Genomic DNA, 20171 nt, shown 5'->3' with positions numbered 1-20171 from the left:
AAATGAGAGTGGCAGGATATGGCTCAAAATAAGGATCAGACTTCAAAAGCAAGTCTAGAAGGTGAGGGCTTAAAAGTGATAGAGTGGGATGTTACAGTACCAGCACTGAAGATGAAATGAAATACACGTAAAACACTTCCACAAGAACTAATAAAGGTATGGAGAAATGGCAGCAAAGAGGATCCTTTAAAAGAAATGGCTTTCAAGCAAGAAAAAATCCAGAATTTTTCACTGGCAAGCAAACATCTCAGATGAAATGTGGTTTCTTTTCCTAAAGTCCTGTATACAGTAAAACTCACTGCCTTCAGAAGTGGTGAACAGCAAAAAAAAGTGTGGGCAAATTTATGAAACTCAAATTCATTGCCCCTGTGCATTCAACAGTTCTGTTCCCACTGCAGAGGCATCACCTGTTTACCTTCACGTATTATTCAATAGAAAAGAGAAAATGTGAAGCAATGAGCAAAGAGCCCCTCTTCACTTGACACATGCCCCAGAAGATAAAAGCATAGTAAACCTGGGAAAAGTTGATGGAGCCAAAAAATAGATGGGGAACAAAATAAAGAGCATTACCACTTTTGCTGAGGCAGTGCTTGAAAGGATGTCATCTTTCCCTGCCCGTGTGGGTGATACATTTTCATCACACTAAGATGCAAAAGGCTTCCCAATGGCACTCGACCTCCTCTATTTCTGAGCTGTGCACTTTGAATTTGAGATAGGTAGGACACAGAGTTTGATTTGAATAGTACCTGGGTTACCAAAAAGCAGAGGGTTATTCTGGATGTGAGTTATAAAGAACAAGCTATGATAAAATGTTTTGACCCTGAGGGTTGGTAGTTAGGGTAATATGGTTAGGTTGTGGTTGGACTTGATGATCTTGAAGGTCTTCTCCAACCTGAGCAATTCTATGATTCTATGATTCTGTTATCTGCATCATACCCTCTCTTGCTCCTGGGCTAAAATATGCAGCCAGGTAAAGAAGAGGGAGATCTCCCCTCTTTTCTGACACACACACAGCATGTTTTATCTGCAGTTCTCAGCAGTTTTACCCATTCAAGTCACAGCAGAAGCGTTTTGGACACGACTCAGAAAATAAGCCCTGATTTCCAATTAGCTGCTTTGTCATTCTTTGCCCTTCTCTCATTGGTGCTGGCCATCGGCAGCTCCTGCTGCAGTCAGTGGGAAACGAGACAGGATATTAAAGCATTAATTTCTTTACTTGCTGCCTCAGTTTCTTAGCAATCTTTATCAAGATTACAGTCACCACAACATTAATCCCTGTGATAAAGGTCTTCAGATCGTGTGACAGAGAGGCAAAAATTATTACTGACGTAATGAGGGGGAATGAGCAATTGCTGTTGTAGAGCACTTGAAGCACTTACAGCCTAATCCCCCAGCAGCCCCAACATCCTATCAAGACATTTCCTTCCAAGGCACACAGATTCTTGTTGCTGTTGTCGTTATGGTTTTGATTCATTTGGTCAATATATGTCACTGCATCACCTAATGTATGGAAGCAAATCCTTGACCTCTGATAATAACCACCTATCAGCATAGTGTGTCCCCACTGATTGATTTTTTTTTCTGTCCTTACAATGCCTCTTTAAGCTTCAATAACTGCAGTGATGGCACTTTTTCCAGTAAGATGTTTGCAATGACATGGCTGGAAAACCCTGCAGGCATAACAGAAAAGGTCTGGAAACCCTCAAATCAATGCATATGGCATATCCCAAGCTGAAACTCACCTGGAGAAGAGTCATTAAGAGGGTTCAAAGCAGCTGCCCTCCGTATTTTCTCCAGACAGGTTTCTTGCTCCTTTTTAATTATGCAGTTAGAATGTGTTGCTGTAACCTGAAATGGGAAGAAAAAAATGTGGTGAAAGAGCAGTAATAAACGTAAACTAGCTGGAGAGCTTATGAAGAGACATTGGGAAGTTTTGATGTTCCCTTCCAGAAAGAAGAAAGTAATAAAATCTTTAATAGATGAAACTGCAACAGACTTCTTGATGTTTATTTGTTTGTTCTAGACAGAAAGCTTAAGAGTGTTCCTAAGACTGTTTTTAATGCTGCCCTCTATCAAAGTGCAATCTGCAGTGTGTTTGCTTTGCTTTATTGCATTTCTTCCTCATATAAAGCAGAAGCGAGGTTACCTCTAAATAAAGAAATAATGTAAAGAGGAATCAGAAATCATTTGAGGCTCTGTTTGATCTTCTGCCACTTTCTTATGAGTCTCACACTATCCATTAACCTCACTCAGGACCCTAAACTAAATTAAAGTTCTTGCTCCCAGTCTTTCACCCCGTCCATTCTTTAATGCTTCCTTCTGCCTTTCTTCCCAATGAATACAAGGCAGCTTGCTTGCCAAGACCAAAATGCAGTGCCAATGCAACTGAAATGACTCGATCCAAAACTTCTTTTCTATCTTTATGGCTTAAGGCAGCCCACTGCAATAAAAAAAAAAAAGGAAAAAGAAGAGAAAAAAAAAAGATAAATGAATGTATAAGAGGAACATTGTGCCAACAGAACGCAGGCAATCCCAAAGCAGCAACAAACTGAAAATGGGACCCGTTCTCAGAAATCAATAAAAGATTTCATTCCTGCTGCAGAAAGTGGCTAGGGGATATCAGTTCAAGGAAAACATAATCTCAGGTTTCATTAGACCATTTCACAGGGGTACTGCTAAAGTTCCAATCAAACTCAGTGGAAAGTCTCCTGAAAATCCACACGCTGGTTGAAGATGGGGTAGGTCAGCTCAGCTCACTGCAAACTACTTGGTTGTTCTGCATTTCCCATCCCATTTTCTTCACTCTAGATAACTAGGAGTGGTGTGTATCTGCCAAGTGATAAACAGAAACAAGCAAGTAGGGAAAACAACACCTGAATCCAATCTGTTTCTGTTTATTTTTGGAATCCCATCCACACAGATTGCCTTTACTTCCCGCACAACACCACAGATGGAATGGAGGGAACGGTTTGGGTCACTAATGCATCAAATAACCAGCACACACTTTATAAGGGTAGATAATGGCAGGACAAGAGGAAAAGGTTTTAAGTTGAAGGAGGGAAGATTTAGGTTGGATATTGGGGGGAAACTCTGTACTATGAGAGTGGTGAGGTGCTGGAACAGCTGCCCAGAGAGGCTGTGATGCCCCGTCCATCCCTGGAGGTGTTCAAGGCCAGGTTGGATGGGGCCCTGGGCAGCTGGTCTAGTATTAAACATGGAGGTTGGTGGCCCTGCGTGTGCTGGGGGGGGTTAGAGATTCATCATCCTTGAGGTCCCTTCCAACCCAGGCCATTCTATGATTCTAATACATGCTTACAACACATCCCACAGCATACATAACCCAAGTATGGTTATACTTGGTTGTGCTCTTCTCTATGCAAAGAGGCAGGGACCCACTTGCAGACTTTTGGCATTGTAACAGTTACCAACCTTACCTCAAAGAGAGGATGTCACAATGAACCTCTAATGGAAAGCCTTCCTCACCACTGGAAGGAACTGCTATTGCTACACAGTTCCACCTCCAAAATCCCAGCAATAAATTTAAGCCCTTTGCCCCATGGGACACACCAAGCACAACCATATTAGAGTTGTTTTTCTTCAAAACAAAACACTTTCTGTTTTAAGGGCTCCCAAGGGCCTGGAAAATATATCCTGTCACAGACCTCTACGATCTCTCAAGAACATAACGGTTTTTACATCATCCCCTGAACCTCACCAAAGAGAGGGAAATTTCTTTGGTCACACAGCTGCCCATGTCTGAAAGGAGTGTCTGGGAGCTGTCTCAATATAAGAACTTCACACTTCCTATGCAGTTCAGCATGTACAGATTACAAAAGCTTTGATTTTGTAGTTGTCAAACCTGCAGAGGCAGAATACAAAGAAACAATAAGAAATGTCTCTTTACATGTTTATTGTTAAGCTGCAGAATTCTCTGCAGCTTCGTATCATCGATGTTGAATGTCCATTGGAGTTCACAACATATCAAAGGATGGATGGATTCAAAGTCCATCACAGGATACAAAACATTAGAAACCCACCACGTCCAACTTCTGGCCCATGGAAGTAGAGAAGAAGATTTAATTTAATCTATAATCAAAGGACAGAAGAGTGTGATTTACCCTTCAATGTTTTGCATCTTCTTTAGTCAGTAGGGACCTCTGTGTGCTGATGGGCAGTCAGCTGAATATGAGCCAGCAGTGTGCCCAGGTGGCCAAGAAGGCCAATGGCATCCTGGCTTGGGTCAGGAATGGAGTGGTGAGCAGGACCAGGGAAGTCATCCTGCCCTGTGCTTGGCACTGGTGAGGCCTCACCTCGAGTGCTGTGTTCAGTTTTGGGCACCTCTGTACAGAAAGGACATGGAGGTGCTGGAGCAGGTCCAAAGAAAGGCAACAAGGCTTGTGAAGGGCTTGGAGAATATGGCCTATAAGGAGAGACTGAAGGAACTGGGGCTATTTGGTCTGGGGAAGAGGAGGCTGAGGAGAGACCTTACTGCTCTCTTCAAATAACTCAGAGGTGATTGCAGCAGAGCGGGGCTGGTCTCTTCTCATTGGTGACAGGAGGAAAGGAAATGGCCTCAAGTTGCACCAGGGGAGATTTAGGTTGGATAGCAGGAAAAACTTCTTTACAGAAAGGGTTGTTAAGCACTGGAATAGGCTCCCCAGGGAGGTGGTTGAGTCACCAACCCTGGATGTGTTTAAATGTGGTGGATATGGTTAGCGTGGTATGGTTTGGTTGTGGTTGGACTTGATCTTTAAGGTCTTTTCTAACCTGAGCAATTCTACGAATCTAACAGACATTAAAGAAGTTATCAAGGAACAATGAAACTAAGACAGAAAACAAAGAGAAGGAGAAAAGAGCAACCTCAGTGAGAGAATAGGAGCTGCCTGTCATCTCTGCTAATTAGCAGTGTCTTTTCAGAGAAAATAAAGCCATGTTTGGATCGCTTATAACAAAACATTTCTTTGTTGAAGGCAGAGATGCTTTCAGGTTATCATGTTCTCCTGAAAGGATCCATATGTTTCACGTGTCTCCACTCGCTACGTACTGGCAGAGTTTATGCCTTTCATCTGTCAAGCTAGTCTTTAAGAACTGAACAGCAGAGCACAGCCGAAATAGCAGCATATGCTCGAACTTCATGGCCTCACGATGTCAATTCTTTTGCCTCAAGGACATTTACGATTTCCTGAACTCATTGTAGGCAGTCTGGTGGCTGCTTCCCAGAAGATATCAGTGACACGTGCTGTTAAGAAATATTTTGACATGTACCAGAAAAAACGAGGTGGAAAACACAGGAAGTTCACATTTAAATTTGAAAAATATATATTACTCTCAATGAAGTAGAGGAGATTGATTCAGACCAGTTTTGAAAAGGAATATATCTTCAATAGATTTTTAGTTCTTCTATTTCTCACTGCTCTAATCTAAATAAATTACATTATTCTTCCTGCACTAAGCCTGTTTTGCCCTTGAAGGTAATTGGTGAGTGATCTCCCTGTCCTTATCTCAACTCATGTACTTTTTTTCACTCTTTTTTTTCCCCATCGCTCTGAGGAGGTGAAAACATCAGTGTGGTGGAGTAAATCTGACCATCAGTGTGAAACCACCACTCAAAGTCTCTGTAGATGTGCAATACGTCGACAGCTTTCATTTATTCCTCTTTTATACTTATTATAGCAATCGCCACAGAAATCAACCTGTGAGTGATGGTTGATCCCTTGACAATAATTTTAATAACTCACGTTATCATGTAACAGCATAAATATACTCTCTCACATCTCAAGGTGCTGCTCGAATGGGAACTTTTCTGTTACAAAAGCCACTGTTAGTGCACAAGCCTGAGCTGCACAAGTCTGCCACATCCAGACCTGACCTAGCCACATGCATACATCAGATTAGCAACTGTTTAGAGCCAACCATTCAAGCAAGGCATTCCTCAACATGTGGATGCTCTGGGGAAGTAACCATGTAGAAGGCATTATGCAGTTCAGAAGGCTAGCATATACTTTTTTATGGAAATAAATAGTTGTAGACAGCTTCTTTCAGCAGATATTCTCCTTCTTTCAAGAACGCCAAACAAGAGAGGTGAAGATAAATTTGTGAGCAACTTCTTTCTCTCCACACAATTTCTGTATTGCAAAGGTGACATGGCAAGCTCCTTGATTTGGTGCATAAAGGTCTATTTACAGAGCACTGTAATAACCTTTCATCTCTTCCCAGCATGTATAATGACTGTGCCCTGATTGAGCTATGGGGTGGTACAAGTCAGTGACACTGCTTCCTGGGCCCTCATCCCATGTAAACCTGCAAATGAGGAGAGAATAGTCCTGAAAACACATCCAAGTAGCACAAAGCTTGGCTGAGAGTAGACAGCTCCAAGAGAGCAGCACTGGAGTGCATTAGGAAGATGCTTCCTAACCACAGGCATTGAGTAACATGACATATAAACATAAGCCGAGCACCATGCTTAGGCAGCTGTTCTGGCTGCATGTATGACACTATTCGACATATGGCTATAACCAAGGGGAAGAAGTTAGAAGACTCAGTACAGATGTCCAGACCATTTAACGTGCCTTAGGGTATCTCACTTCACCTTCAGTTGCTGCTGTCAGCACTGGACTTTATGCTTGTCCTTTGTCAGGATATTTTGGACCCTGTAATGCACAGCTAATGGAAAAAGGCTTTTACACTTCAGCACTTGACTCATTTTCTAAGTTATATATCAAGTACATGAGCAACTTCTCAGACACATGACAGGACATTCTTTATGAAAGGGAATGCAATCCTGGTGCTACATTCAGATTCACTGAAAAAAATGTGTGCATGAGAGAGGTATTTGGGTGGCTGGAATCACAGAATCACAGAATCACAGAATGGCCTGGGTTGCAAAGGAGCACGATGCTCATCCAGTTCCAACCCCCTGCTGTGTGCAGGTCACCAACCAGCAGCCCAGGCTGCCCAGAGCCACATCCAGCCTGGCCCTGAATGCCTGCAGGGATGGGGCATCCACAGCCTCCTTGGGCAACCTGTAACGGTGCCTCACCACCCTCTGGCTGAAAAAATTCCTCCTCATATCAACCTAAACCTCCCCTGTCTCACTTTAAAACCATTCCCCCTTGTCCTATCATCATCCACCCTTGTAAGCAGCCGTTCCCCCTCCTGTTTATCCGCTCCCCTCAGATACTGGAAGGACACAATGAGGTCTCCCTAGAGCTTCTTCTTTTCCAAGCTAAACAAGCCCCGTTCCCTCAACCTTTCTTCGTAAGGAAGGATCTGAAAAAAAAAAGAAAAAAAAAAAAGAGCAGTGAAAGATGTTCCAGACTAATCCTACTGCTGAGCATTAAGTCTAATCAAAAACCCTGAGCGGTCTTTGACCACAAACAGACATTCAAAAAAGAGTTCTGCTCATTTTACTCTCCGTAAGAACATTCATATTTGTTTTAAAACATCATTTCCCTTTACAAGTTAACTCAGTGGAACCACAGGAGTGAGAAAAGTCAGCAGCGTTCCTGAGATACTCCAGGGTCAGGCAAGATGTTCTGAAGTCATAATAAGGATGTGATAATGAACTGTGCAACTCCTTTGGCATCTTCATTTTTAGAAAGGCTTGATCAAATACAATAATTCAGTAGCATGAAGTTTTCTTTCCATTTTCTGCCTGTAAATACCTGACTCTTCTTTTAAATTATTTTTTCAAAGTGATTGAGAATATTTTCGTACCATTTCAGATATGTCATATGTCAGATATGCACCATGAAATGAGAAGAGTAAAAACAGAGGTTGGGGAGAAGCAAACAAACCATCACTACTGTTACTTCACTAAATCTCTCACGCAAAGTTTTTGACATCAACATCAAGTTGATGCAAAGTAATGCAAGCAAGATGTTTAATCCACTACGTTTATAAGATCATTTGCTTTGTACCGAAGCCTACTTTGCAACAGAAACAATATCATTAGATTTACTCCCTATTCCTAGCAACTGTTCGTGGTCAAACCAGGGCCAAGACTTGAAAAACACTGTTACAAGTAGAGGTCTTTGAGAAGTAGCTCTGATTACCTGTGTTGTTTTTTTTTCAGAACTGATTTACATGATCACTGGTACCACAGCATTGGCTTGGCAGTTGAGTAAGTTGTTGTCTCCAGGAAAACCTTATGTTGTTACTTGGTTGTGTTTTTGTCTGCCTGGGTAAACATTATGCAAACTACTGTTCATTTCCAAACACTTCAGACTAAGTGAAAGGGCAAAGTGATTAAAAACTTATTCAAACCAAGGAACAAGGAACTGTACAGTGCCTTAAGTAACAACAAGAATCCAACAGTGCAAACCACCAAAACAGAACACTGATCTCTTTCAAACAGGCTTACATGAATTTAAGATATGGTTACCTTCTAACATTGGCAGCTCCTGCAGAGATGCAGGTCTTACTGTAGATTACAAAACAGCTGCAGCGTGATCAGCAGCTCCCTTTGCTCAGTGTGTACCATCTGAAATGGCAACTCTGGACTAAACGTATTATGCAACATCAGGAAAATCCATTTCTGAGTTTGTCTTAACTGGTTTTCTATCCTGTAGATGGGTTGGTTGATAAAATTTTCTTTAAGCATGATATTATCAGCACAGCTGGCAAATTCCACAGGAACCAACACCTTGAGTTAAACCAATATCTTTATCCTATCTCTAATGGCCAGCAATACCAATTTACCTTTCTTGAAACCCTGTACTGAAGGGATGGAAGCACTCATTGGACAAGTGTTTAGAAATCCTTCTAGACACAACATGCTTGAAGTGAAACTAAAGATTGATAATAATTTCTGATTGTTCTTATATTATGTAAGTTGGGTTTCTTCCACTGTTCCTAAGTCTTTCCTCTCCAAAGTTAAAAAACGTTGAAGTCTTGAAAACTTGATAGTCACAATTATAGTCACATCACAATTTCCACTTATCTTCAAAAGTATTCAAGAGGAATGGGATTTAAGAGTCTTGGAGGGTTTTTATCCTTTTTCCTTTTTTCCAGCTGAAAACCTGGAGACTGCAAGGCCTCTCTATGTAACTTACACTGATGCTCACCTGACCTCAAGGTAAAACAGTAACACTTTCTATTATGCCCATAGTCTTTTTTGTCATGACACACATAGTGATGAAAAGCCTGGCTCCATCTTCTGGATGACTTCCTCATAGTTATTGTAAGGCTCCTACTAGGTAACCCCACCAGCCTACACAAGGCTGTTTTCCTCATCCTTTCCTCACAGGCCATTTGGATGGCTCTCCTCTGAACTCACTCCAGTTGACTGACATCTTTCGTGTTTTGAGTAGCCAAAAACTGGAAGTTTTTAAAGATAGTAAGGGATAACCACTCCTTAGATCTACAGGTTATGGTTTTGTTATTAAGTCCAGGACACTGTGGACTTTTATCTGATTTCCTCAGCATCTGTGTACAGTGTGCAGAGACAAGGCTGTCAAGTAGATGAATGGTTTATCAGACTGAAGAAAACTCATGATGAATTTCACTGTGTGAAGGCAGAAGGAACCTGTGCTAACGTAAGACTTCTCTCACTGAGGGGACACTGATGATAAACAGAAAAGCATTTGGGATTTCTGTATTTGTCATGCTGCCGGATGCCACATTCATTTGCAAGGCAAGTTTTGTTATCACGTTATTATTTGTCCATTGATACTTCATTACTTTAAACAAAACCCCAAAGAAAAAAGATCTTAGACAGGAAATTTGTTTTGTGCAGGCCCCCAGTAAGCTCAATAGAAACCCCATCTGAGTCACACTTGGAACAGAAATGCGTGAAGAACAGCAACAGGAGGCTGAGGAAACACTTTCTCCACACACACATACATACCCTACCCAGGGGAGAAAGCTTTAATTAATCCACTAATTAAATTAAAGCTATTTGCCCTCAACTATCACACACATTTCTCCTTTTCAGTCCTTCCCATAGGTGGTTCCAGTCAGTGCATCGTGCTACAGCTGATATTCCCCTAATGGGCTTTGGGACTGGGGAGAGTACTGAAGAATGGAGGCAAAGAGCTTATTACAACACGGGTAATAACAGGAAGTACTCAAGCTCATTCTCAATTTTCCTCCTTCTCCTTTCAGTGCTAAGAGACGTCGGTTCAGATACTGTGCCAAAGCGAGGGGAGAAACCAATGACAAAAAACTCTCAGATCCCACAGGGAATCAAAACCTGGTACAAAAGATCTCGCCTAGATTAGCTTTCTCAACAAACCCTCCTTTCCCACTCTGGTCTCTGGAGTGTTTCACCACTAGTCCTCTGTAAAAACTCAAGGAGGGGAATAAAGTTTGTATTCATGAAGGAAAGGAAGGAGCAGTGAATGGTGTGTTGGAGCATCAACACAGCGAGCTGAGCCAGTACGGAGCTGAGCAGAGGGATTAGAAAGGAAAAGAGGCCGTGCAGGAAAAACTTGCTAATGATGATCAGTGAGACCATACACAGAAAAAGCAACACTGCCAGCAACAAATTTCCACTTTTCAGAGAAAGAGTCAGCTTTAGAGGCATTTAGGAGGAGCAGGTGAGGAAGAACCTTGAAGATGGGGCTTCGGTTCTTCTTGGGCTATGGGCACTGTGTAGCAGTGACTGTAAGAAGATATCTGGCAGTGCCATGGCTCATAAAATGACTTGTTCTTCTGCTGTCCCAAATTATGACTGTAAAGAGTATGATATATCTGTACTTTGTCACGTGTTGGTCACACTCAAAGTCATTTAGCATTGATACAAAATAAAAAAAAAGAAAAAAGAAAGTGACATTAAACATTGCATTGATTTTTTAAGAAAACAGGGTGCAACTCAAGTAATCCAGTTAAGAAGCAAGAAATGTTTTTATTCTGCTTAAAGATGTCAATATGAAATATTTCACTGTCTTGCAATCAATGTTTTAAAAGGGGATGTGGGAAAAGAAGAATTCTAGATGTACGAACATATTCCTGATGGATGAAGTTGACACTGAAACAATGGCCACTGAGTATTCCATAGGTTTGAATATTCCAAAATTTTGCCTGTCTAAAGATATTAACTACAACAATCCTTCCACCTGGATTTATACCACAGAGAATATGTGGCTAATTCTACTTCTATCAGATGATCAAATAAAGAAAGGTTCCTATCTGATTGTCAGCCTACATGGTCAGTGCCTTAACTCCAGACTTAGGACTGCATAAATGCAACTGAGAATTATCAGAAGCATCTCTAGCAGTTAGTTAATGGTTTAGGCACTCAGTGCTGGTCAATACTGATGGCTATAGAAAAAAACTTGCAGATTCAGTACTTGTTTCTTGCTAATAACAGAAATAAGAGCCCATCGTGACTTGTGCAGCTGTAGACATTGTCTGCATAAATCCCATCTCAGACACTTTTATCTTTGCATTGTATTTTCACTATAGGCAGGCCAGCAGAAGGACTGCACCATCACTGGCATGGATCACAGTTGATCTTCAGCATTTGAATACCTAGTGATATATTCAATAATAGTGTTTAAATGGCATTTAAATGGCATTTCAATCTCATCTCAGAGAATTCTCCGTTGATATGCAGCAATATCACACTAGTAGTGAGTTCTGGGTAGGTAAACCACTGCCAAAGGAAGAAGTTCTACCAACACAACTCCCTCCACAAACACAGCAGTTCAATAAATTTGTGATTCGTATTAACTTCTCTATGTGCAAAAATTCTGTCCTGGCTGTTGGTAAGCATAAGCATCTGCTTTAAGATACCCTAGACATTGCTGAATGCAAGCAGCCACATTACTTGTTGTGCAGCATTTACCTTCTTAAAAAGTACCCAACTCATCAATTCATGTAAACAGACAAACAATACTTCACAACAGGACATCTGGCTTTTGCCTTTTAATCCCATTACTTATACTTTCCAAACCTGAGAACATGAAGCTTTGAAGTTGGCTCATGCTTTGTGACATGGATGCAGCTCAAACGTGCTCTGCTTGAGAACATGCAGTGACTGAGGACAATATTGGACGTCAACTGCCTGCTAATGATATCACAAAAGAAAAATACACTGCTTTCATATACAGCATTAAGAAAGAAATGCATATCCAGAGTAACTATCAGCAGAGGCCCACGTCTGGGTCCCAGTAAAACCTCAACACTCCGCCTCTGCCTTGCTTGCTGCTCTCTGACCACTGCATACATGCATCAGCATCATTTGTGTCCTGCTCACGAGGTATGCTTAGAAAATCTCACTGGTGAATGTGCTGTGCTGCATGAGATGAGCCTCAATCAAGTTCCAAGGCATTCTGATATATGATACATTACAAAATAAAGCCTCAAAAATTACTAGAAATCCAACCAAACGAAAAAAAAAAACAGAAAGTGCCAGATTGCATATGCAGCCTCAAATTCCTGCATCACTGCAGGATGTGGTTTGATTTAAGGAGGGACAACACATGGTGACAGAGATGGTCTTCTTCTAAGAACAGATCTCCCCCTTAAAGAGTGACTTTGTTCCAAATAAACCTGCAGGACCTGGATCCATTTCAGATCCTGACAGCTAAGCCACAGGTCTCACTTTCAGAGTCTTATCATGACCTAGATTCTGCTCCAGCATTTTCTGCTCTGCCACCATACAGAAACTTGCTCAGATAGGTGATATCGTAGTGAATAAGGACAGATTCTGGATGCGTTCCATTATCCTCGTGGTACATCTCTCCTGCTGTGCTCAGCCCCAACAAAACACAGCAGGCAGCTGAAGCGTTAAGGCAGCCATTCTGGCTGGCAGGTACAAGGGCATTCGTGCTGCAGAACACAGTGGCACAGGGGCTTTCTCCAAGGATAACAGATGCTTCAGCTGTGCTGTTTGCAGCTGACTGCAATGTGCAGACATTTCATGGGAAACTTTTTGCATATTTAAACAAGATTTTTCAGTGTCAGAATTTTAAAAAAAGGAGAGGGGAGGAGAGGAGAGGAGAGGAGAGGAGAGGAGAGGAGAGGAGAGGAGAGGAGAGGAGAGGAGAGGAGAGGAGAGGAGAGGAGAGGAGAGGAGAGGAGAGGAGAGGAGAGGAGAGGAGAGGAGAGGAGAGGAGTATTAAAACACAATAAAAACTTAGAAGTCCTAGCATACATGGTTATATATTTTACACTATGGTTCCTATTTTACACTGAAGATAATAAATATTGACCAATATACTTAAGTCTTTCCTCCCAAGTTTCATTTCCCAGTGGACTGAAATTGTCATTTTGGAGAAAGAGAGGAAGGCTCTTCTGGAATATTTCTGTATTCAGATTTAACAGAGTCCACTAACTTTGTGTATTTGGACTCAAAAATGTTAGATGCTACTTTCTCAGTGACAATGACCACACCACAATCTCTATGAATTCTTGTTATGAAATTTACAGCCATTCTGGATTCCAAAAGTCTTGATGTAGTACGCATCCCAGCAGCATAAGCTAATTTTTGCCTCTGCAGATAATAGCAGTGTCTGGTGAGAGTCACGCAATACATGCAACACAACCTCAGGAAAGAGGCAAGAACAGCTCAGCTATCAGCCTTATCGTCTTCATTTCCAGCTCCCTAACTCATATGCTTTCCTCCAAAGAAGTTCACTTCTGATAACGTATTTCTAATTACGAAGAGAAAATTCATTTTCCACAGAGCATATTATTTTTACTCCTCAGGGAGTTTGGGTCCTTACCTTCCCTTTTACGGATATATATGTGCAAGGGATTAATGATGAGCAAAGCATTTTCTCTAAGGCAAGTGGTCTACATTTTCACAACCTCACTTACTTTTGAACTGCAGTAAGACGTACAAAAAAGAGATATGGAAACACTGAAGTAATCCTTTGATTTGGTTCAAATTGTTGTTAATGAGAAAGCTTCATTTTCTGCAGGGTAGGGTCAGAAACAGAGGGATGTTATTTCAGTTTGCTGTGGTTATCCTCATACCAGTAGAAAGCATAAAGAAATGGACATACAGTATGCCTACTGTATACTGAAGAGAAAGAATTTCCCTTCCCATGTGAGCAAAATTCTGTCATAAGTAAGGCAAAAACAGGCTTGAAAGCAAAACTGGTAGAACATACTTTATGTTGTTCCTCGTGGGTTATTCTGGGTGACTCCAATATACGTTAACTTCTATTTACTTCATCCTCAGGATGACTGTGTTCAGAATTCCTGTATTACTCCTCTGCTAACCAACAAACATATTTGATATTTCCACGTATGAAAAAGTTACAGGAAAAAAAAACACCTGCCCTCCAAATGCAGGAAGAACTGAAGGACAGAACTTTATCTCTAGAATAACATTATTCATCCACATCACTGCCACTTTCCCTTTGTTTTTGTTACTTTCCTTTGAACTCCACATTTAATTCCTTTTCTTTGATTCTCTTTGTTTCTCAAATGATCACAGCTGGAAGCTCGCCACTTAACACTGGTCGACATCCAAAGGCCTCAGTTGCAAGCACTACCATGTAGCAGGAGTTGACCTCAGTACACAGCAACCTGTTCCTCCAATATAAGTTGTCATCCACAAGGTGGTTTTTCGGCTTCTGTTAACAACAATAAATGGGCTCAAGAAAGAATTCTACGGCTGAACATTTGTCTTTGTGTCCTGCAGTCAGATATCTGCAGAATTACTGATTTAACAAATAGGTAACAGTGAGAAAACCAAAGCAAAACCAATATTGTAGTTTCTGGTCTCCATCTACCCCTTTTAGTCACAGGAAAAAAAAATAAATCTCAAAAAAAGTAGCAGGTATACACAATAATTAAAAAACAACAGAACAAATACACTTATGTGAAGCGCAGAAGAAATACATGTGCTGATACAAAGATGAAAGCATTCATGAGATGGAGATTTACATGGGACTTTGTATCAGTGCTGGAAAACTCAGCAGGCAGTGCTTTCTCCACAGTTTCATGCTCATCTGTAGTTTTTAGAGGCAGAGCAGCAGAGATGGCCTCATTTCACAAAGAAGGAACTGAGGAACAAGAAGCTGAAGCACTGCTCAAAGTAAACACTAATCTGAGGCATAAGGAACATTTGATCTTCCAGCTCTTGTGTCTTATGTTACTGTTCTAACATCAGGGATTCAAAAATACCTAAATTAGCTGTAAGATCTTGCTTGAAAACAAAGCTGATGAGTTTTTGATCAGTAGCATAAGGCTTTGGTCATTGATCGTATGGATTAGCATCTCCCAGATGAGAGCCTGTTTGGATACCATGCTTTCTTCTATGGCTTTAACTTATTCTGAATTTCATTTTTTCTTTAGAGAATTAACAATATCTCTGTCTTCAACAAAGAATTCCCATCAAACTTTTGGAAAATTAATTCATCTGAGAACACAACCGTTCTGCAGCAGGGGGGTTGGAGCTTGAGGTCCCTTCCGCCCCAAACCATTCAGCAATTCTATGATTCTGTGATAGATAGATAGATAGATAGATAGATAGATAGATAGATAGATAGGTGATCTGCAAAAATGGCAAACAAAACACATATGCACAGCTGTAGTCACCTAAGTCTTACTTCCTTAGAATATCAAAGGTCCATCTACCATCTTACAACCCATCCCACTCCTGCAGCCTTCCCTCCCACCGCTGCTCTGCAAAAGAAATGGACAAGGGAATGGCCTGCTGCCATGGTTGGTCACAGTGAATAATAACCTCATCATTATTTTTATCAAAGCTGCTAGATGAAAGACACAAAGGCAGATCCAATAGTTACTTTAAATGAGCTTGAAGGTAGCTTACAGAGTGTATCTGCTGTTACTTCAGGCATAATAGACAACACACGACGGGTAAAAAGGTTTTTGTTTTGTATATCTACATAGGTTGAAGAGACACTAAAAAGGGCTACTTTAGCCCAGAACTGCGTGGGAATTGAGTTGGTACTGCAGTACGAAAACATGTCTTGTTTCATTTGTTCAACTGTGTTCAAGAAACACTTAGATGTTGTACTAAGGGACATGATTTAGTGGGAAATATTTGTGGTAGGTTGACAGTTGAACTGGGTGATACTCAGTCTTTTCCAACCTTGGTGATTCTGTGATTCTGATTGAAATCTTATAACTAAAACCACATCAGCCAGAGGTCAGCACGGAAATATATATTTATGAGGAAGTGAACACCATCTTACACCTTTGAGCTTCAGTGTATCTCTAATCTTATCCAATAATGCATTGCACATTATTACTTATCTGGCAAGCACTTTACAAACAGCAAAGCCAAAATAAAGGTCTGAACATCTTAATGCCAAAATACATAACATGCTTATATGTGTGCTTTGGGTAAGAAAAATAAAGTAAAAACAAACAAATAAATAGATAACCCTGTATTTTCCCTTCCCAAATCTACACAGATCAGTAATTCACATGACTGACAAACTTCTTCAAGAGTCTTTAAACAACCAATCCACCGGACTGCATTTAGCCTAAATAACCTCTCAATAACACATTTTGCCCACGGATGCTGAATCAGCACACAGAGAAATGTTTGACAGAAGAGGACATTGCATAAATATGTTATCAGGAAAGCCAGAAGCATTAAAAAAAAGAACAACTCAGTCACTTTGCAGTCTTAAAGTTTTCAGCAGATCAGTGCTCTTATATAAGGTGTATTGCAGGAAGGACTGAAGTGATTGCATATGAGGGCTGATTTTCTTTCATTGCTTTAAAGAGTGAAGTATTGAATGGTATGGACTTTTTATTATTATTTTTTTTCATAGAGATACAATGTTCCATTGACTTCTGATGTCAGTCATGCAAGAAAACACGTGAAATTGTTGATTTTAAAAATGTATTTCAGGAAAGATAACAAACAGCATCTGTGATAACCTGACAAGGATGATGAGTCCCAAGATATTGCTAAGACAATCAACTGGGCAAGGGTGACTTAGTCATCTATTCAGCATCCACATGACATTCATAAAAACTGCTTAATGAAGATGAGTTTTCTAAAAGCTAAGGAAACCAAAGCCTCATCTAAGCTAATTTTTAATTACCTTGCAATAAGGAGATTATTAGGAGGGTTTATGAGAGGTCATACCAGTGTCTGGAGGTGCTTGCCTCTTACAACTGACTATCGTTGGTAGGTACTAATAATGATAAATATCTTCAACCAGACATCCATCACTTAGATGGCTAAATATTGGTGCATTTGCTGACATCAGTACACAGCTCAGCTCTCACAGGCACAAAAAAGTACACAGACAGTTCCTATTCATTACAACGGCAATATTCTGTTGTGGGCTCAAAAAGAATACAGTGAATAAATACATCCCAGGGATCACTATGCTTAGTGTAGGAGAGGACTCATATCTCACCAATTCTCTCTTCCAAGCGACTTCCACATGGCAAAAAAAAAACAAATGTGACCAAACCCCAGTTCTCTTTTCATGAGCAGAAGAGAGCCTGGAGTGTGCAATTCACTCTTTGCCCACAGAGACAAAGAGGGGTTTGTTAAGCTGGGTTCTCTGCCTCCAGGGATTGTAAGGATAGCAACACTTGGGCTTTACAGTTGGCAGTGTTTTTAATAGGCTTCGTAGAGCTTGATTAAAGAGCTGTCTCTGGTGGTTTGAAAAAGAAGCCCTAAAATCATCCTTAAGCACAGTACATTCTGCCTTCCATCCTCTGCCTCTTCCAATGGGGATTTTAGAGGCAACCTATGGACTGCTCATTTGGAAGGCCTTGCCATGTGTAACCCAGGGGCAAGCACTAATCCAGGGTGCTCCCACATCCTCAGGAAGGTCCCTGTTCTTGCCATACAGTGCAAAGCAGTGGACTCTTCACAGACTGGGAAGATAAAAATTGCAATTCATTACACAGAAAGGTGACAAGGATAAGAGAATATATAAAAAGTCAAATCTCCAGCAAAGTGATTGCACTGTATTTGTTTAGCTACTATTCACTTCCTCTATGCCTCTATTCCTTTCTGCTTCCATCTCCCCCTTTTCTATAAAGCAGCTTTGGTTCTGCACCACAACTACCTCTTCAACCTGACCTTAAGGGAAACCTTTTTAGACTGCTGACTCTGCAAACCCAAGGAAGAAGAGGTCAGTGGCACACTTGCTAGAGACTTGAATAACATCCCTACAACTGCTATATATTAATAGCTAAGAAATATGAAAAATCACTGATTTTGATTTCTTTTTATAGGCTCATTTTCCAAGACATCTTTTTTATTTCCTAATTTGTTATTTGACTGTTCACCCAATACTTCTCCAAGCTCACGAACATAAAACCAGCAGGGAAAAGAATCATATTAATGGCCTTAAATCAGTGTTGTCATCATATTATTTGCCCTTCACAGAAACTATTACAACTATTACAACAGAGGGCAGAAAAGTGAAAGCATTAATGTAGGGCAACCATTTTCTTCTTCATGTCCTGCTGCTGTGCATTTCTAAGACCTGGATAGATTACTTGCTTAAATAAGGAATATTACCCATGGATGAGTGTGTGTGTGTAGTAATTGTGAAAAAAGTAGGTAGAAAATTCATTTTTTTACTTTTGTTCTTGCTTGTCTTTCACATTTTGTGCTTATAAGCTTAATATGCTTTCAAACCTTTTAACCAAGTGTGTTTTTCTTCAGCTTCTGCAATAATCCTAACTAACAGCTGGAGCCCCTGGGGTGAGATTTCAAGTGCCAGCATAGGAGACAGAGCAACGATGTAATGCCAAGGGCCCCTACCAGCCCCAGGCATCCTTGGAGTGCCAACACATGAAGCTCTCTTTGAGAAACTAAGAGATTTATTGAGCTCTCAGGCACAATCAGTCACCTTCTGGAAGTATTCATCCCACCTGCTGACAGGGTAAGGACCGTCTGGAACCAGGATCCTAATTTTTATTCCTCTATGAAGTGCCTGAAGTTGGGCTGTTTGAAGGGCACTGCTGCTGTTATGTAACACAGAACCCCTCTGATATCTTTGGGACAGAGCTTACAACACATTCTGAGCCATATCTTTGAAACTACCTTACCCAGTGTGACATATCTTAAGACCTTTTTTTTTCATTTTATTATTTTTGAACAAGTCTTAGGCTTTGAAGAGATCCTCCTCTGGAGGACATTCCCAGCCATGTTCGTATAAGGAGTCACTGCTTTCCCTAAGAGACAGCTCCCATGCAACAGAGCATCACGTTGAAGACTGCTGTATTCCTGCAGAGAATTTTTCCTTTTCTAACAGGATCATGAGCTCTTACAAATCACAAGACCAATAAACTCATTAAATGCCAGTTCATTAAGTCTTAAATGGAAAAAAGATTGTCTAAAGACAACGTCTAAAAACGTTGTCTAAAGAGCAGAGCCCAACACAACCATACACGTTTCTGCCCCCACTGGGAATGGAACCCTTCATTTAGGCTACAGATATTCAAACAATCATAGCAGAAGCAGAACGGGTGAATGTGTCTTTACACATAGTTCTTCATATTTAGAAAATGAGAGGGACTGAAATATAGATGGTCCTACTTGAATGTAGCCTAGCACTGGAAAGGACAGCCACAGATAAGGACTAATACAGCAAGTTCTCTTCACTGTAGAATACAAACCCTTGAAAAGCTGAGATACACTATCACAGTAAACATAATTAGTTTCTCTCCTCATCTCCTAATGAATGGGGAAACAATCCATTCAGGATCTGGCTCTCTGATCCGTGAGATGCTGCCTACACATCCACCTCACCTCACCCCATAAAGTGATTGAATTCCAGTGCCTGTATACAAGGGACATCACTTACACCTTTCTCTTTTCATCTCTCCCTTTTTATTTAGCCTTTAAAAAGACTTTCCTAAAAGTCTGTAAAGGCCACTGAGAATAAGTTCACCAGCTAACGAAACACTGCAAGAAGCATCTTCTCATTTGAAACCTTAAGCTTAGCGATATTAAAGATGCATCCACAAGAATTTCCAAGCATTAGCTGAAGAATGCAACTGATTGAATTATTTCAGACAGTTGGAACACCTGCATTGCAGTTACATTTAAAATTCAGTTCATACACTAAGCCAACTTTGTGAGTCATGAATTTCATTGTTTCTCAAGTACATTTGGAACCAGACAAAGGAACCTCGGTTTAGGATCCTATCTCTCCACTAATTTTGATGACTTCTGTTGATATTTCCAGTTAAAAAAAAAAAAAACACAACAAAACGAACACACAGAACAAGCAAATAAAAACAAACAAAAAAACACCATGCCT

General features: G+C 40.7%; 1 protein-coding gene across 11 annotated transcripts in view; it reads right to left on the bottom strand.

Annotated features, from left to right (window-relative positions):
* Positions 1 to 20171, bottom strand: part of ADCYAP1R1 (ADCYAP receptor type I) — a 130532-nt gene that overhangs the window by 71897 nt on the left and 38464 nt on the right. For all 11 annotated transcript variants that reach the window (XM_048951615.1, XM_048951619.1, XM_048951618.1 and 8 more), the window contains one exon: positions 1743 to 1848. In XM_048951615.1, the coding sequence (XP_048807572.1) occupies positions 1743 to 1848 (106 nt within the window). The remainder of the gene's footprint in view (positions 1 to 1742; positions 1849 to 20171) is intronic.

This window comes from Lagopus muta, chromosome 7 (genome assembly GCF_023343835.1).
Source record: "Lagopus muta isolate bLagMut1 chromosome 7, bLagMut1 primary, whole genome shotgun sequence".
NCBI lineage: Eukaryota > Metazoa > Chordata > Aves > Galliformes > Phasianidae > Lagopus > Lagopus muta.
This window is presented reverse-complemented; position numbering and strand designations above follow the sequence as displayed.